Below are 17,398 nucleotides of genomic sequence, written 5' to 3'. Positions count from 1 at the left end.
TTTGGTCTATAGCTCTTTTGTTTCTTTCTGTTCGTTTCGACGTTTCGTTTTATCCTTTCCTTTTTTACGCTTTTCTAAGTTTTTCTTTTTTTTTTTTTTTCGAACGTCTCGTGCTCTGTTTCCGCGACGCGATAGACAACGTTTCGAGTGCGTTGAATCGAGCCGGGTATTGATTAAAAAAAAGCGGTTTTCCCCCCCTTTTTTTTTTTTTTTTTTAGAGGTAACAATGAACTCACTCTCTCTTTTTCTCTTTTGCTAGAGGATAAGAACGTCCGACCGGTTCCGCCATTGTCACGTGGAAACGCCGTTTCCTGGTCGATCGAAGTGTACAAAGGCTACTTTATACTCGAGTGCTGGAATCATTGTCTGTGACGAATTTTCAATCGTGCCTTTGACGATGTTCCGTTGATTTTGATCGTTGCAATCTCTCCGATAAATTTTCATCATCGAGTTGTTACATTGAATATTGTTCGGATGTTGAATTTTCAGTAGTTCAACCCTTCTACGGTGAGACAAATTCAATTTTCGAGGGGAAGGAAAAATATCCAGACAGAGGATATTTTATCAAAAATATTCTTTCAGCATTGTAAGAGTCCAGAGAATTAAAAGATTAATAAATAACTATAAAATTAATAAATAAATGTAAAATGGAAAAATATTCTTGTTTTGATACAATCGATTTACTGTTAGTAGTACGGATTTCCAGCTTCTGTATTGAATATATTTTCCAAAGTTAATGAAATTCATGATAAAATTCATATTTGAACATTTATATCCACGTGTTTGTTATATAAAACATTTTGAGATATCATGAATATTGTAACGAGACACGATGATTATACTGATGTTACAAGATATTTATTATAATAGTTTAGTAGAAAATTAATATACATTTCAAGCATACAGTAAATGTTAAGTATGATTTCATTAAATATCCAGATTTACTAACATAATGGATAACTGACTGTTTATCTCTGTAAAACTAAATATTTTGTATTTTCACATTTCTTTGAAATTTAACCAGTATCTCGTAATGCCGAATGAAATTTCAAAACCTTTTCATACAGCACACACGCTAATATATGTATTCATAAAATGCATCGAATACTTTCGGACAATTTTTTATCGTTTATTTTTTCATATACGTGAGAGTAATTGCTGCTACAAAATAATTGTCATAATCCATTGAAGGGTTGAACCGGTGAAAGATCGAAAAAAAAAAAACGCCGATTAATTTGGATTTTTCAAGGGTCGAACCGCGTTTCAATTTTCTGCCGGTCGCGAGTAGATCGAGGAAGATGAATCGATATACAAACAACGATCGACCGGGGTTCGTTTACCAATTAATTCACGATAATCTATCGGCAGCGTCTGAAAGGTGATCGATTAAGCGCGCTGACGTTTCAATCTGGCCGAGGGGCGTTGCTCGATTTAATTAAAAACTCATTCGTTGCCGCTCGCGCCCCGGAAACAGAGCACCGGCGACAATTTCCGGCGGTAAATCAGAGGAATCTCGTGTCTCACCTGTAGCCTGTAGTTGGGATCCTGCGTCGCCGCGTGCGCTGCTAGGAACGGGTCGTAATAAACACTGCAAAATAAAAATCACACGATCAGTCACATTTCTTTCGTATTTCTTTGAATCCCTCTACGCAACCAGCGTCTTTTCAAACTTTTCCCGATATTTTTCTATGCTCGTTTCTTTTTTTCCTTTTTTTTCATTTAGATTCAGTACACATCATTTTTTCCGTCTCGAAAATTCGAACGTGTGCCTTTTACTCTTCCAGTTTTTAAATTTTTTTAAAAAATTACTAGTGATTTGAAATCACCATTCTCGCGTTTCTCTTTCCTTTGAGATTAAGCGAGATTAATGAATCATCTTACCTAACTTATCGAGAAGAATTGTCAATTTTATTTTCGGACTACCGCTGACAGGCTATGAATTTTTTGTCTTTGAGAAATTGTTTTATTTTTCTGCTGTTACAAAAAAAAAAAAAAAAAAAAAAGGAAAGGAAATTGTTAATGATGTAACGATGTATTATTAGATAGATGGCAGATTTTCATATTTTTGAGAATATAATTTGAAAAAAAGAACAGATTTATATTAAATGTTACATATAATATAAATAGAAACTGTTGCTTCTGGCGGAATATCGACGTTACAGAAAGCACTGGGCCTTAATTATTAATATTTAATATTACTCTTTCACATTACGCACATTCTATGCAGTTTTACATTTTGAAATATTCCATAAATCTATATGAATATCCATTAATGTATATATTTATTCAATCAACGAACCGAATTATATTTATTTAATTTGAAACCGATCGAAGAAACGAGCGATCGTTCGCTTCGGAGACTTCAACGCCTGCAAAGCACACGTTCTTTCACGTTAAAAAGACGCTGATTGCCTTCGACTCCCTGTAAACGAAGCATTCGTGAGTAATAAATAAATTCGAGCTTCGAGTATTCTCTCCTTGTTCGAGGCATACGAAGGATACGATTTAACTTTTTCATTGAATCGTGAATTATACCGTTCTCGCCGACTCGATGAATTTCATCCACTTGGCGAATGAAAGGATCGCTGCAGCGTTCGATCAAATTTCGAAACCGAACGCGAGACCATCCTTTATCCCTGACGTATTTATCCATCGAGCTTTGATACTCTCGTTCGATTCAGGACAGTTGTATCAAAACTTCGATGTTTCGCGATATTTCATTTGAAACGATTTCTCTCTCTCTTTTTTTTTTTTTTTTTTTTTGAAATTCTGAACTCACTGTACATGGCTCGAAAATATTCAGACACCCGTTTCTTTCTAATAGGGCATAAATCCAGTTGCAAGAAATTTATTTAAATTGTTTTGCACTGTATCTGACTAGAAGGCACTTTGTCGCCTGTATTATTCAATTCTGTCAATTACAAGTCACCGGATATAGAATAGAAAATCGTCCAACATTGTCACCTACGCATTTTCTTTTTAAGTGAAATTAAATCATGCTCGTCGATTTAATTTAATCTATAAAACATATATAAATTTATTTGTTTTTATAAAATGGAATTTAAATTTAAAAGTAGACCTTAAAAAACAATTGTACAATATGAAATTATTATGTCTGTATTCTTCGTAATGAATAATGAAGATACAGATGTACAATTTTATGCTTTAATTCGTTATTTCTATTTCGAATCGAACGAGAACGATACCACTTGAAGCCAATCGATCTCACGACGTGGAGATGAAAAGTTTCCTCCCCCATCGTGTTCGTTATATTTCTACAATCCCCGTCGAGTTTATTCGTCGCGTCGGTTATCACGTTGGGCTTTCCGAACGAAAATTCATAAATCACGGGCCGGCCGTGTTCCTCCATTGAAAACGTATCGCTACGATCGGCGTGATCGGTGGATCGAGGAAGCGTAACAAACGATTTCGACGCGTTTTGTGAACGCGCGGCCGCCCTTATTTATGAGTAATAAAACTGACGATTGATCGGTGGGAAAATATGGTTGACACGCGGAAATATAGACGGTTTTGCAATTTTCCATCAAACCGTCCCCCCCCCCCCCCCCAACTCCTTCCGCCCCTCGTTTTATCTGGTTCACGCAGCGCGGAATTGTTTAATTAACGAACAAAGCTATTCGTTGGTGCACACCGACGTTGGCGAACTAATGAAAATTCCTCCATCATCAAAAATCAAGGGAGAATTTATTCCTAGACGTAACTTGCGAATATTTCTTGACCGCTTAAGTATTGTGTCTTTTTTGGAGGTGGAATTTTATTTTTTACTACTGATTTCTAATTTATACGCGTTTAATTGTATTTAGAGAATTTTGCCAAAAAAGTGTTGAACTTTCGCATTATTAATTTGGTAATATTTTAGTGGTAATTATAAGTCACACGATTCAAATTACGAGGTATTTGTATTGCATTGAATTTTTGTGTCATAATCGGTCAAGGAACACGTTTAATATAATATTATAAATATCATGTTCCATATTTCGTTTTCGTAGTATATGTATCATTGTAGCTATATGTGTAAAAATTCATTTAGGTGATAACTTGGAATATTCAATTTAAATATTTTTCTAGGTATTTTACATTTTTACTATTTTACACTTCTTCTCCAAAGAATAGTTTAAAAAAAATATATATAAAATTTATATTTCTATATTCTTCACAGTCCAAAGGAAATTATTATAATAAGTTATTATATAAATATATAATAAATTATTATAATAAAAATAATAAAAAGTAGCATCAAAGTTAATTCCAATTACATATATCTTTAAGCGGTCAATAATATCTTTCGTTTAATAACGAACATGTCAGCGTTATGTAAATGCTTTCCAATCAATCTAACCAAATTTATAATGGTCACGTTTATTCATTGTAATTCTTTTCTTAAATCTCACGTTTATTCATTGTAATTCTTTTCTTAAATTTCTGTCAAGCTTCCTCCACCATTCGTCGATCGTACTTTCACGTTTGCAAAAAGAAGACAAGAAGTTGTTGTTGTGTAAAAATTCGTTCATCCACGTGGATAAAAAGGTGTTCGAAAGTGCATTTTGTAGAAGCTTCTCTCTGGGAAAAGAAAATTGTGTTGTTGGATGCAAGAAGGACTTGAGTGACATTTTCATACTACTAGTTGCCTAGTAGTATAAATATTTCCTTTAACATTTCTGATATACAGCGAAGTATACTGTTTACAATATTAAAATTCCAGAGTCCATGTTTCTTCTCAATAGTTTCCGTTAATATACCGAGTTACGTGTTAGAACATAAAAACATTTACATACAGAATGTTACAGAATAATATAGAAATTACTATAGAATGACAACAACAAAATGTTAATATGAAACGTTGGCATTGAACACTCGCGCAAATTATAGAATAATATGGAAATGATAACAATAGACAATAATATAGAATATTAATATAGAAATGTTACAGAGTAGAAAAAAATATAATAAAAATTAGTAGGATAATGTAGAGTATCTTGAAATGGTCCTTCGTCACATCCAACAATACAATTGCGACTTCATCACGCAGGTAACTTATGTCAATGCATGCTGGCTAATTTTCAATTAACAAGCGTGGCTACACGTGCAAGAGAAGAACTGGCCAGGGCGGGCAACCGGAAGCGTGCTGGATTTCGATGACACTCGATGATCCGCGGCGGCAAATTGGCGGAATTTCTGTACGGTGGACGATCGACCGGCCCCGACACGGAAAACTGAATCGGCTGTTGAACGAAGTGTGAATTTCCACACGAAATTGCGGCGATGTGGTCGCCGGCTGTTGCGTCCGAAAGAGAAACGTCATATAGATACAGAGAGAGAGAAAGAGAGAGAGAGAGAGGGAATCTGGGTCAGTGACTCGGATATTTCCCATTCTCGTTAAAAAATATTTCATCCGACGAGGCGAGGAACACGACGCGGTATCTGATGGAACGGCTCTGTTGCAGAGTGCTTTCCTGGTGTTTCGACGTTATGAATTTTAATCCTCTACCGGTTTACAACGTCGTGTAACTCGAGAGTTACATATTTACGTATTCGATCGTTTGATTTCGTTGATTTGCATTTCATCGACGCGCCGTTACAAAACCATCGATCCAACGACTCATTTACAGTAATTATTATTTAGTTTCTTTAGATTCTACGTTGGCGTGAAGAGCTTCGCATGCTAACAATTGATAACATTTCTTTGGCGAATGAGATTCCAGTTAGAGAGGATTGATCTGTTGAATCGCGAAGGTTGGCACGTACTTTTAATAGCTGTTGACTTGTTTAAAATTACGCGAGTTTCTTTTTATTCAGTGGTGCTGTTTGATTGTAGATTTTTCTTTAAGATTCGAAGACGAGATCGTCACTCGTTTGAGCAAAATAATTTCTTTAAGATCCGCTACACGCAAAAAAGATTTCACATTCTACACTGTCAAACATCAATTTATTAATTTTAATTCCAGTAATAGTTGCAGGGATTTATTAACAGATTAAGTTTGTTCGTTCGATGCAAAAAAATTTCGTTTTCGTTTCATTTTCACTACCATATGCAAAAGAGATCATTTTCTCACTTTTTCATTTTCATATTCCTCCAACGATTGTTTTATCCGAACGTGCACGTTACGAAGAATTTCAAAGTGACACGAAAGGAAGTTTGCTCGACGAGCCTGGACTTCCCATTTTGAAACAGCACACACTCGGAAACGATCTAGTTAAAGCTACAACTCGAATATTCCCGTACTTTTTATCGGGACAAGCACTCGAACGACTTCTTCCGCCGTCTCTGAACACCTCGTGAACTACACCGTGCCCTCCATTCCCACGAACTCAAACCGTGTATCTCTTAAACTTTGTCACGCGACTGTTTCAACTTGCAAACTTCCCCGCTCCAATTAAAGCATCTGCGTGCGCCAGGACTCCTTTCGGCGAATCCACTGAACTTTGCCACTTTGCTATAGAGCTGTTCGCGTGTTAAAACTTCGCCTTACTCTTCAACGCTGTCCCTCTATATTCAATAATCGCCAGGTTAAATATCGTTTAACGGTCGCTTTTCTGAGAATTTTTTTGGCTTCGAACAATGAAATTTTGTCGCGACGGAAGCTTTAATGATGTTTCGTACGTAGAGAGAACATCACATTTGGTAAGAGGGTGACAAATGATTTGGCAAAGAGATTGAAATTGACTGTACATATAGTCTGTAGTTTTCTTTTTTTAATATTTGTTTAGGATGTTCTTATTTTGGCAATAAATTTTCTATTTTCTTTCGCCCATGGTACGTTCTGTATTTTTTACATACATATTTTAGATATGTATTTTGTACACCAATTTACCATTTTTTTTTCTATTTTATAAAATACCCCCATTGCAATCAATTCGATCGCAAATTCATTTGTAAAAGAAAGAGCCATGATGTAGTTAGAATTATATATATAAATAAATAATTATATATATATATATATACTATCTATCATGTTCTTTCTCGTCAAATGGAACAAACGTCTACTGTCATTATTTTATTTCTCAAAAAAGCGACACAAAACTACTGTAACGTTATCTCTTTCTCATTAAGAAAAAAAAAAAAAAAAAAAAAAACAAACTATTAAAAAAATTCATTTCTCAAAAAACCGACTGATGTTCCTATTATACATTTAAAATTACTAACACTACTTGTCGTTGTTTCTCATTAAAAAAAAAAAAAAAAAAAAAAACTTCTCGTCCACCGAAATTACAAATTCATCTCTCTCTCTCTCTCTCTCTCTCTCTTTCTCTCTAAAGAAAAATTTCGTCCTTATATTTTCGAATTCAACGAATTCACGATTTAAAAAAATAAAATGTCATCGTTAACGTTCGTCGTCGTTTCCAATACGGATCACCGTAGGCATCGCCAGCGAAGCTTGCCGATTAAAAATCAGCCGCCGCGACGAACGTCGAAACATCGAGAAGGTACCATCGGTGTCGTCACGGTTGGTCCACCGGTTTGGACGACGCGGTACGTGAGGATCTACTTACGCTGGTGCGAAGGGGTGCAGGGCCGTGGCCGCAGCCGCGGCTGCGAGCGGCCCCGGGTTCCTGGCGAGGGCTAACGCTGCTGCACTGGTCGGGAATGTCGCCCTCGCTGCGCCCACTCTTCCACGTTGGATCGCGACTCCTCTCAACGCTGCGGCTGTAACAACACACACACACACACGAACATGCGAATGCTTGCCTACCTTGTTGGCGCTTTTACAGCGTCGATGGATTGGTCACTGGTTGCCGGCCATAACCGTTGCTTCTCCTTTCCTCTCTCTTGTTTGTCATTTTACTTCGATAAAACATTCAGAGGAATTTGTGAAACCGAAGGCGACGACGAGACGAGATCTGACGAGATTTGACGAATTTCATATTTTGGGGATTGAGAGCGACCGGAGGAAGCTTTCGATCGATAGAAGGATTGGAGGAAGGACGATTTTGCACTCTCGTCGTGCACGAAGAAGACGCGGTTCCTTCCCATGGGAATTTAGTTGGAAGCTAACGATATTTAACCGTGATCTTTCGTTTTGCCGGATGCTCGAATGGCATTGTCAGATATTCGATCGTCGAGTACCTCGAGTAGCACGTCGAACGTCTGAAACGAACAACGTTGTCGTCAAATACTCGAGAGACGGGCAATTGGGGAGAAGCTTGAAACTAGATGGAGAATTCTGTTTATGATGATGGAGAATATTTAGAAAGAAACCTAGGAAAAATAGGTGAACGATCGTTGAATATTTATTTTACCATCGAGTACTCGAGCAACGCGTCAGGTATGTGGGGGAAAAAAGCTGGAAACAAGTCCAATGTGTCGAGTACGCGTCGCATATTTGAAACCAATATTGAACTCAACACTCGAGCATTATCTGGCACACGTCGAATATTTGAGAAGAAGCGTAGAAACGGGCGAATAATTTTTAAATTTACCATCGTTTTAAATTTATTCGATCGTCAAACGATCGAGAAACACGTCGACTTTTAAGAAACCACAATAAATAGTAAAACTTTGTTGCCTGAAAAAGTCTCTGTGAAACCTGATACTATAGGTTCAGAGGTTTCTCGAAAAATCTCCTGAAAGAGGTTGATATCTCGGATGAGAAGATGAAGTCCAATAGGTGAACAATTGTGTGAATGTCACGGCGACGAGCATTTCACCGTTCGATAACCAGGGATGTTCGGTCGACTGTTCGAACGACAATTAGGAAGAAATCGAGGGGTTGTTCGTCGAGCTCGTTTCGCTGATGGAATTCTCGGAAGAGGGGGAGGGTGGTAGCTCTTTCGGCGCCCGGAAATGGCTGCATCGGCGGCGTGTCCGGCCTCGATTGATCGCAGATAGGCACACTCTTGGCCCTTTTGATCCGGACGAGCAATAAAAACTGATGTTTCTTGCCTACCTTTTGTCCGAGCTGTCACCGTGTGCGCGCGTGCGTCTCAACCAACGCTTCTTCAGCGTTGGTACACGTTCAACTTCCGCCTCGAAGGGATCAAGGAGCGCTCGTCTCACTATCGTTGCGTCTATTGTTTCTTTTTCTCACTAGGGCGAGAAAGTTCGCAGACAGGGAAAGCTAGGTGCTCTTAGCGTTTTTTTTTTAATTATTGTAATTCAGTTCGTCGGACAAAGTAGAGTTTCTCGGTATTAATCCAGATATGTCTACTATTGAGTTGAGACAGTAATGTGTACTAGATTGGTTCGTGTGAAATTTCGTTACCTCCCTCGTGAGTTTTTGAATTTTGAAGAAGAAGAAATTTGTTGTGAATTTGGCGATAAGAATGTTTTAATTTTATCATTAGTTGCTGCAGGTGATCAAAAATTCCTTCGATTTTCTTTATGGATTTATCACTTAGAGAAGGTCAAAGGTATTCTTCGCTCTATGAATTTTTGAATTTCACAATTGATGATTCTTGTAAATTTGGCATTTTTTAATGAGAAAAATCAAATTGTATTGAATCGTGCAAATGTAATTATTGACAATTATAATTAAATTAAAATGATATCGTTGAGAATATAACTGGACGATCAAAATTTAGAAATTTCATTATGATATATAAAAATTGTTATTTAATTAATTACTAAATGGATGAAATGAAAAATAAATTCAGTCATATCCGGATTAATAACACAACAAAACTCAACAGTGACACGAACCTTCAACATCTCCGACTTTTCCAAGCAAGCCAAGTGAAAGTTATTCATATCTTTGCTCTCGTCGCTCCCTTCGAGAAAAACGGAAGCCACCGCGTCGATCAGTACAAAATTGAGGGAATTACTGGCGCAGCTGGTTACAGGCTAGAAAACTTGATACAACGAGCAACAACAACAATCATCAGCAACAACAACGGAATAATGATTAAAGAAAAAAACAATCATCTACCGTGCAAGTGTCGCACGTGTGGTTAGCGCGAGTATAAAAAAAAAACGGAGGTTACAAAAAAAAAAAAAAACAACCGAAGAAACCGCTTTCGATCGACTGGATAATTACAGAAGCCAGACCGGCGTTCGTCTGCTATTTATTGTAAAATACAAAAACTCGGGGTGTGCGTCAAGAGAAAACAAGACTAAAAGAGCGTGATGCATTTTACAGCAGGCGCATTCCAAGTAACACATTGGTAGGGTCGTGAAACAGAGTAGAAAACAAGAAAGTATCGAACAACGCGTATCACGATACGATCGATCTGTGGTCTCGGGATGCGATCCCATCCTCTCTCGAGTCATTTTCTTATCTCCATCGTCAGCTGTATTTTGCGATGTTCTTTTGCGACTCAATCGCCAGGTGAAAATTTTAATTGACGCTCGCAATAATTATACACGCGGTAAGGAAAACTCTCACGCGGAAATTCAAAATTCGTTGGCCGATTTTCGTTGGATTTCATCGTGACGTGCACGTCCTCCAATTAACGATAATTAATTAATCGGCTAACGATCGGATGTTGGCTCTTGGGGCTCGTGTACGCTGATGAACACGGGTCGCGACAAGCTCGATATATTCAATAACGAGTGCGCCGAAACGTCTAAAAATTTCAAGAATTCAATTTTCCCGGGAATTATCCGACGCTTGGGCAAATAAAACTGTAATCGGAACAGTGAAAAAGAAGGAAATTGATGGGCGCGTGTTTTTGCCGAATGATTCGAAACACGAGTGAAATATTATTTCGAGAGACTCAACGTTCACGAGTAAGAAAATTTTTTTTTTTTTTTTATGAAATTTCACGCAACGAAGCAGAAATCCTAATGAAGATTCGAAGTGAGACACAAATTTTAATTAACTTTGTCAATGAATAACGAATCTTAGACTCTGAGACTCTACACTGGCAGATAGAAATTTGACAAAAATCATTACAAATTAAAACAAATCAAAAGATACTGTAATTATTAAGTTGCAGTAAAAAAATATCTAGAGATACTGGAATTTTACTGATGTATCACTGTATTTTACTACGTTACGATATTTATATCTACTCTACTCGATCGAGAACAAAAATCAGAAACAATACGATAGAAACGACACGAAGAATTTGTCATAACGAATGGGAAGAGAGTCGAAACGGTGGGACGAGAAAACGAACAGAAGAAAACAAAAAAAAAGGAACGAGAAGAACGCACAATCCACGTTGGACCACAGATCGATAATCGTCGCGCGTGTAACATCGCCCTAAATGGCGTGTGGGATTCGCTAATTACGTGAAAGGAACATCGATAATGCGTGCCCCAGAGAGAACAACAACGGTGCTGAGGGAGAATAAAAACAGAAAAACACAAAAAAAAAAAAAGAAGAGAAAAGGGGTGGAAAAAAAGAAACGAAACGCTGGTATTCGACGAGTAGTCGTGGTGAGAATGTAACAGCACCGTCGCTTCCGATGTATTCTCCCCGTTCTCGTTGTTTCTCGTTCCTCGAACTCGAAGAGAACCTCTCGTTGCTACGTGTCGTGTATCTCGTGTTTTTTTTTTTTTGTTTTCTTTTTTGTCAGGGAAGAAAAACGCATTCGTTATTGTCTGTCTGTGTGCGTTGTACGACGAGGGTGGAGGAATGAGAAAGAAGGTCGAAGTGCCGAAGAAAAAAAGAAGAGGCGCGAGGGAAAGTAGGAATTTCTAGGGAGAAACGCGGAGAATCTCTGATAAATTTTATCGAGAGAGAGAAAGAGAGATTGCCTCTTAACACGAGTTGATTGTCACGACAATGGCGGCTTTTCTAAATGTTTTATTAAAATAAGATTGAAGAACTAATCGAAGAGATTAATCAATTATTTTATTTGTGTTATCGATTTCAGTCTATCTTTCGAGCCTCAATCTTCAATGTTTGATTTAATCCTTAATTTTTATAAAATACATTTCGTTACAACAAAAGTGCCATTATTTTATGGCGTTGTCATAGAACTGTTCATTTTGAATAACATAAACGATACAAATAGTACTATAATACTAATTTTACCGTAACAAAATATTTTATAAGAAGCAAATATTTCGTTGAAGATTAAATTAAACATTGAAGATCGAAGTTTAAGATAAGATGAGATTCGACAAAACAATTTTAAATAATTAGATAATACTATGAAAAATAGATTTTAACTACACTTTGAAGAATTTGAAACATAATATTTCGCAAAAATTAAATATTCCGTCCTCTATTCGAAACCTGTAGATTTTACCTTGGCAATCAACATGGACAACATTGATTTCTTGTCAAATATTCCTTTTCTCTGGTAGATTGAACGGTGGCCAAATCGTTTTACGAATCGTTCCACGAAATAAAAAAAAAAAAAAAAAAAAAAAAAAAAAAAAAAAAAAAAGAAAAACTAAAAAAAGATAGATAGATTCGTAGTTTGTGGAAACGCGAGGATAGTTCAATTATCCGGAAATAGGCGGCAGGTTTCGAGGTGCCGGGTTCCCGTGTAATTAAAAAGGTAGTCTTTTTAATTAATTCGTTTCAACCGCGCCCCCGTTAATCTGCTTCATCGATTATGAAGCCATTACACGATCGCTGTTAATTAAGTCAGCCCAGCGTGGAGAATTGCCGACTAATTCGAACGTTTTTTTTCCCTCCCTTCGTCGAGGGAAAATCTTCGGAGAATGGACGTTGAACGAGAACGACCACGGAGGGTGGTCATCCTCGATTTCGAAGGAATTAGATTCGTTTGAGCTCTTCGATGGAGGCAATCTCTTGGGTATTGAGGTTTTGTGGCTCGTCAAGGGAGAATGTCTCTCTCTCTCTCTCTCTTTCTCTTTTCGTTCTAACTCCAGACTTTTAAACTTTGAGGGAAAAGAAAGAGATCTACTTATCTGTAATTAATACACTGTTTATGCGTTTGCGAAAGGAGGAAAGAAGTCTCTTTTAAATTTAGAAAACAAATTCTGCACAACAGCGATAATAAGTAAATTCTGTGAACTGGAACTGATTGTCTTTGTTCGTGTAAAATTTATCAGTGATTTACCATTTAACTTGATGATCTATCAACTTCTAACTTTCTTCTATCTTTTCAATTTTAATGATCTCATTGTATTTTCTTATAATAATAGTAATGGTGATGATGATGATAAAAAAAAACAATATTTTATGAATAATGTTAATAAACTAACTTGTACCATTACTCCATCTTTCAACTTCGTTCTATTTTAATTTAATAATAATAATAACAATAATAATAATACGATATATCTCACGAATAAACTATAATTTTACAAAAATTTATGAATTTACACAAATCCAAAACCTATCCTCCTTTCGTCGCGAGAAATTGAAAAAAAAGAAAAAAAAAAAATGTCCACGACAGAACGCGAATTTGAAATCTGTCAATCCCCCTTTTGGCTCGACAATAATACATCTCCGCGCGGTGATATTAACTTCCAAAAGTTTCGTGCATCACCTGAGATCGATCAGATGACAAGAGAGACGTTCGTTCTCCCCGACGCATCAGAGGAATCAGGTCAAAGAAGCAAAGAATAATAGAAGGGAGGTGTAAGGGGGTTGCGTATTGGGGAAGAACAATGACGTGCAAACCACGTGTGTGTGATTTCGTCGAATCTTACGACACCTCTTACGGGCCAGATTATTTGATCGTCACGGATGGAGTCAAAAGTTAGAGGAACAAACAATGAGAAAAGAGCGAAGTGTAAAGAATAGTCGATGTGTGCCAGTGTGCGCGCGTTTCTGTTCGATTTATTCTGCGTCATTCTTCCGAGATTATTATTTGGACACTGCTTGATGGAGAAAATCACCCGGGATCGAAGAAACAAGAAAAGGGGTCGCGCGTCACTTCCGCGCTTTGGATTGGTTCGATTACTTGTGGCGTTACGATAGGAGAAAATCACGGGAGCAAAGAGCAAAAGAAGGGGGTGGTTTGTGCAAGGGGGTTTGTGTCATCAAGGAAGAATAATGAGATGTGCTGGTGTGTGTGAATTTCGTTGAAACTCGCGTCACTTCCGGGCTGGATTATTAGAAGTCTCTCTCTGTACCTTCGTCTCGCCGCCGCCCTGGGTGCAAGGACGAGCGGTGCAGCTGCAGGGGATGGGGTGACCGCGGCTGCGGCGACCGCTGCAGCTGCAGCTGCCGATGGCGCCGCCGCCCCCAGCCAGCTCCACGGCATGGCCGGCAACCTGTATCCTGTTTTTGTCAGAAACTGTTAGTTCGTTGCATCATCGTACCATTATTCTTGCGATTATTGGTTACGTCACGTCCTAGGAGTCAACCCCTATTCGCCGTTCCGTGGATCTTTGCCTCTTCACGTTGTTTGCTCTCGCTCGGGTTAATTTTAACTTTGGCACAACGTTGACGTACCGATGGTATGTATATATACACGAATCGATTGCACGTTATCTTGCAATTTAATTGCAAGCACAGTAACAGAGGTGACAATAGATGATGAATCGTGGGATTAAATATGAATTTCTAACAGTTTACTAGATGGTTTCAAAGTTGGCTCTCTTCCTTTCTCTAAACTGAGACCTTTGAATGAAGTTTGCAATATTATTTCGTAGATTATCGAACGATTTCGAAAAATTATATTTCTGCTTCGTTTCCATACTTTGTTGTTATGTCGCGAAAATATATACTTGAATATATACCACGAATTACGTGTACATATACGAATGTATCTTATACATAAATACATGAAAACGTGCGCACTAATGTTCGATTCATTATCTATTATTAAGAATAAATTAATTTCTTTACGATCTAAACGCCGTCGATCGAGTTTCGATTATGTCGATCGCAATCCGAATTGATTACTCTCTGTATTACTGTATACATGATTTGTTATAGTGGTGGAAGGAGAAGCATGGTAATTGGATGTCGGGGATAATATATATTGATTGGTAGGGCGTTTCCGGAACAATTTAATACGTCTGATTGGTTATTGGCTGGAATTATATTCATACCTACGGTACATTTCTGACTCGATGTTCTGAGTATCTGTGCATTAATGTTCCATCGAGTTCTCTATTTCAACGAGAGTTTTGTTGGAAAGTTTTGTTTGATCCACGGTGCCGATTAGGGGTTGAAAATGGCAGCTTTGTCGTTAAATTCTCTCTCTCACTCATTCACTTACTCACTCTCTCTGTTTCATTCACACGCGTATTATTGTCTGTGACACGAAAATACCATTTTGGTCCAATGATCGATAGCTTTCGATAAGTCGTGTGAACCACGGACAACAAACGCGCGATCAGGTGAATTAAATTAATCGATTGTTATTGGTAGTTGTCTAATTATGGCATTCTCAGTGTCAGTTAGCGAGTACTTTTTTTCAGTTTCTTTTTGGTAGAAAGTTTCTTTCTCTTAGTCGAAGCTCTCGTACTTCGATCTCTTGTTTCCTTCTCCTTTTTTAACCTGAACGACGAAAATAATTCGATTATCGAACCTGTTCCATTCTATTTTTACGACTCCATTCGGGTCACAGGAAATCAACGGCTTCTGCCATTTTTCCTAATAAAATATTCCAACGTTCAGCACACGAGTCATATACCAATCCGAGGAATTGTTTTCGAAGAAAACTGAGGTAAAATCTAGAAAGAAATTTCAGCCTGCCATTTTGTCGATTTTCTAAGAACAGAAATAAAATTTTTACTGACACCTAGGGAACTTTTTCTCTGCAGTCTTTTGTTTCATTTGCTCGAGCTTTTATTCCGTACGATATTCTTCACTTGAGTAGAGTAACAGGAAATAAAATTTTTACGAACATCCGATGCATTTGAAAATTGAATCAGTCAGAACTTAATTATAATACTATTTCACTTAAACCAGAAAAGACACAGAAACTGACGTACCTTTCCTTTCTCAAATATATTCAAGCACTGAATCAACCCTTCGACCAACCATCTCTACAATATTTTCACCTAAACGAAGAAACAATAATGATATCGGAGACACATAAACTGACACATGTATCCAAAATCTTTCCAAGCATCCCTTCAACCAATCAACTTAGAATTCTCAACAATATTGTTTACCTGGATCAAGAAATAATCACAATATTGAAGACAAAAATATCCAAATAAAATTAAAAATATAAATTATTAAGAAGAATTTAACGTACCAATCAGTGTGGAGCCATTTTCTCTGTTAAAAATGACAAACATACGTTTCATTATTGAAACAGTTTAGTTGTAACGAGACCGTGGATTTTTATAATTAATTTATAAAAGAATCTAAAGATACAAAAATATTTATTAAATATAACAATATCCCCTAGTTAGTTACATTCATAAAAATATAATAAAAATGCATAAAAATCCGCGATCCAGTTGCAACGATTACAGTATAATGACCAAACTCTCCCATCGAGTGAAGATTTCGACGACAAAACTATCTATACAGTGCAGATTTCGTTTTAAACGAAAAGTGACTTTCGTATTGATTAGCTTCTGAGCCCTCCCTACGATCGAGTTATAAGCTTGGACAATAGTGATTAAACTCGATATCGTTATCGAGTCGAATGGCAGGACGGGCTTCTACGGGACAAAAGGAATTCAACACCGTCCCTACGAATCGACCAGGCGAATTACAGAAATGTAGGTAACGCGAGAAACGGCGTAACCGAATATCGAAACAGATTAACGCCATCGCAGAGTCGCGTATTCAAATTTCATGCAGATTTCCGCGCCACTGCCGGCCCGCAACCGGGCGATTTCGGTTCGTTGGAAACCGAATTTATTAAATTCTAGATATTCTTCTTGCTTAATTGCATGATAATTTTCCGCGACACCATTGTGTGTCTTTCTCTCTGTGTGATCCTCCTTCGTGTTTCTTTCGTGATTGACAGAAAATTTGATATATAAAGAAGTTCGAACCAGCTGCAATAAAAATTGTATTGGCACGCAGCTTTGTCTTCTAACAAAGTGTTTCCTTTTTTTTTTTTTTTTAATTAGAACCTATATACGTTTCATTTGTTCACAGTATCGAATTTTTATAGTCGTGTAAAATGATACAAAATTTAATACCTGATTAATTACTTAATAATGATTAATTACTTAATAACGATGATTAATTAATAATTAATTATTGAACGTTAATTATTGTTATACTTGACCAATTATATCTCACAATGGTGCTAATGAAGCTTCAGAATGTTTTGTATAATATACACAACATGTATTATATACTGTACATGGATATTTAAATTAATCTTGTAGTTTAGATCTCTTGTTATTTGAAATGTTTCATGATTGCATATTTAGTTTACCATTTTGCAAAAGCTACGCGCGCTAAATAAATAAAATCTATGTTTCTGTCAATTACAGTAATCGCTTTACTCAATTAATTAATGCGTTAATCATTGATGGCGATGTCATTTGAGTATAAAAGAGGAATAATTGCACAATTTTTAAATAATTATATTAAATAATTATATTACACATTGGTAGAAATTCAAAAATAAATATTTAAGCAATGCA

At 36.9% G+C, this 17,398-nt stretch overlaps 1 protein-coding gene across 3 annotated transcripts in view; it reads right to left on the bottom strand.

The window, feature by feature from the left end:
* LOC122532354 overlaps nucleotides 1–17,398 on the bottom strand; it is a 35,157-nt gene continuing 17,759 nt past the window's right edge. For 2 of the 3 annotated variants that reach the window (XR_006307483.1, XM_043661071.1), the window contains exons 2-3: nucleotides 7,513–7,666; nucleotides 1–1,588 (exon numbers count right to left, since the gene is read on the bottom strand). Coding sequence is in view for 2 of the 3 variants with exons in the window: in XM_043661071.1 (XP_043517006.1) it covers nucleotides 1,444–1,588; nucleotides 7,513–7,666 (299 nt within the window). In the remaining variant the exon portion in view is untranslated. Of the gene's footprint in view, nucleotides 1,589–7,512; nucleotides 7,667–13,960; nucleotides 15,722–17,398 lie in introns of those variants that run through there. The other variant, XM_043661072.1, reaches the window with a different exon arrangement.

The sequence above is a fragment of the Frieseomelitta varia genome, unplaced genomic scaffold (genome assembly GCF_011392965.1).
Source record: "Frieseomelitta varia isolate USP_RPSP 00005682 unplaced genomic scaffold, Fvar_1.2 scaffold_449, whole genome shotgun sequence".
NCBI classification, from domain to species: Eukaryota; Metazoa; Arthropoda; class Insecta; order Hymenoptera; family Apidae; genus Frieseomelitta; species Frieseomelitta varia.
The sequence above is the reverse complement of the archived record's forward strand: the minus strand, read 5'-3'. Positions and strand labels throughout refer to the sequence as shown.